General features: G+C 38.9%; 1 protein-coding gene across 1 annotated transcript; it reads left to right on the top strand.

Annotated features, from left to right (window-relative positions):
- The first annotated feature begins 915 nt into the window (after window positions 1-915).
- LOC139840616 (uncharacterized) lies at window positions 916-1464 on the top strand. Its single transcript, XM_071830872.1, has one exon. The coding sequence runs from the start codon at window positions 916-918 to the stop codon at window positions 1462-1464; it is 549 nt and encodes a 182-aa protein (XP_071686973.1).
- The last annotated feature ends 541 nt before the right edge of the window (window positions 1465-2005 follow it).

The following is a 2005-nucleotide window of genomic DNA, read 5'->3' as shown; positions in this document are numbered from 1 at the left end:
TATTATAATCATTTAATTAATTATTCGGGTTGGGTAATTGATTATTCAAACTGATCAAGTGGGTAAATTAATATTCATATCTAATCAAAACAGGGGTGGATTACATACAGTGATAACTGGTGTAATTGTTGACAGAAGTGATAACTGCGTCACAGTTTAAATCCTTAATTAGTTGGAATATTTGACTTCGGGTATAAGGGTAATTTGACGAGGACACTCGCACTTTATATTTATGACCGATGGACTATTATGGACAAAAACCAGATAGGTATCAAATAAACCATGACAAAGGACAATTAACCCGAGTAACAATTAATTAAAATCAAAACGTTAAACATCATGATTACGGAAGTTTAAATAATCATAATTCTTTTATTGTATTTCTCATCGTATCTTTATTTACTGTCATTTTATTACTCGCAATTTTATTTACTGTCATTTTATTTATTGTCATTATTTTACGCACTTTAATTATCGTCATTTATCTTTGCGCTTAAAATATAGAATCGACAAACCGGTCATTAAACGGTAAAACTCCCCTTTTATAATATATTACTACTTATATAATTATATATATTTTGTATAAATATAGTAAGTATCACCAGCTCCCTGTGGAACGAACCGGACTTACTAAAAACTACACTACTCTACGATTAGGTACACTGCCTATAGTGTTGTAGCAAGGTTTAGGTATATCCCACTCTATAAATAAATAAATAACTTGTGTAATTTGTAACGTATTTTGTATTAAAAATAATAGTATATTTCGTACCCTCACGCTACATCATCAAGCTCACTCTAGCACTCGTCCACACAGCTAGAAAACTCCGAAGGTACTTCCAAGCACATCAGATAGTGGTGCTTACCAACAAACCAATCAGGCAAGTGCTCTCGAAACCTGAAAAATCGGGGAGAATGGCCAAATGGGCCATTGAGTTAGGAGAACATGACATTGAGTTCCGAGTCAGGCATGCAATCAAAGGACAAGTTCTAGCAGATTTAATCGCCAAAACAGATAGTGTAAATGAAGAAGACACAAAGAACTCAACCCAAGTCATCACCCCAAAGATCGAAAATGAAGAGTGGAAGTTGTACACCGACGGTGCATCAAGTTCCGATGGATCAGGTGATGGTCTAATGTTAGTAAATCCCGAAGGAAAAGAGTTCACTTATGCACTCCGTTTCGAATTTGACACAACCAACAACGAAGCAGAGTACGAAGCTCTACTAGCAGGGTTGAGAATGGCGAAGGAATTGAAAATCCTTCATCTCCGAGCCTTCGTTGACTCACAGCTATTGTGCAACCAGATCAAGGGCACCTTTGAAGAAAAGCAACCCACCATCCAACAGTACTTGTCAAAAGCAAAAGAACTGATCGAAAGCTTCAAGAGTTTCGACATAGAGCATGTTCGAAGAAGTCAAAATAAGAAGGCAGACGCACTGAGCATACTCGCTTCGAAATAAGAAGGCAGACGCACTGAGCAAACTCGCTTCGCTAACATTTGAGCACCTCGCAAAAGAAGTCTTGGTGGAGGTGCTAGAAAAGAAATCAATCTTAGAAGAAGAAGTCAATGACCTCATACAAGAGGATGAGGTAACATGGATGACTCCGCTACAAGCATATCTCGAGACAGGGAAACTACCAGAGGATAGAAACGAAGCAAGGAAGATAAGGATAAAGGCACCTTCGTACAAAATGATGAATGGAGCACTATATCGAAGATCCTTTCTCACCCCATGGCTTCGATGCATAGGGCCAAAGCAAGCAACTATCATAATCCAAGAGATGCACGAAGGGATATGTGGTTTACACGCGGGTCCAAGGTCCGTAGTTGCCAAAATCATGAGACTAGGATACTATTGGCCTACAATGCACCATGACACCACGATGGTACTGCAAACTTGCGAGTCTTGTCAAATCCACTCAAAGGTCCCAAGGCTGCCCAAGCAAGAACTAATCTCTGTCACATCTGCGTGGCCGTTTGTGAAATGGGGAATAGACATA

The sequence above is a fragment of the Rutidosis leptorrhynchoides genome, chromosome 4, assembly GCF_046630445.1.
Source record: "Rutidosis leptorrhynchoides isolate AG116_Rl617_1_P2 chromosome 4, CSIRO_AGI_Rlap_v1, whole genome shotgun sequence".
Classification (NCBI taxonomy): Eukaryota; Viridiplantae; Streptophyta; class Magnoliopsida; order Asterales; family Asteraceae; genus Rutidosis; species Rutidosis leptorrhynchoides.
The sequence above is the reverse complement of the archived record's forward strand: the minus strand, read 5'-3'. Positions and strand labels throughout refer to the sequence as shown.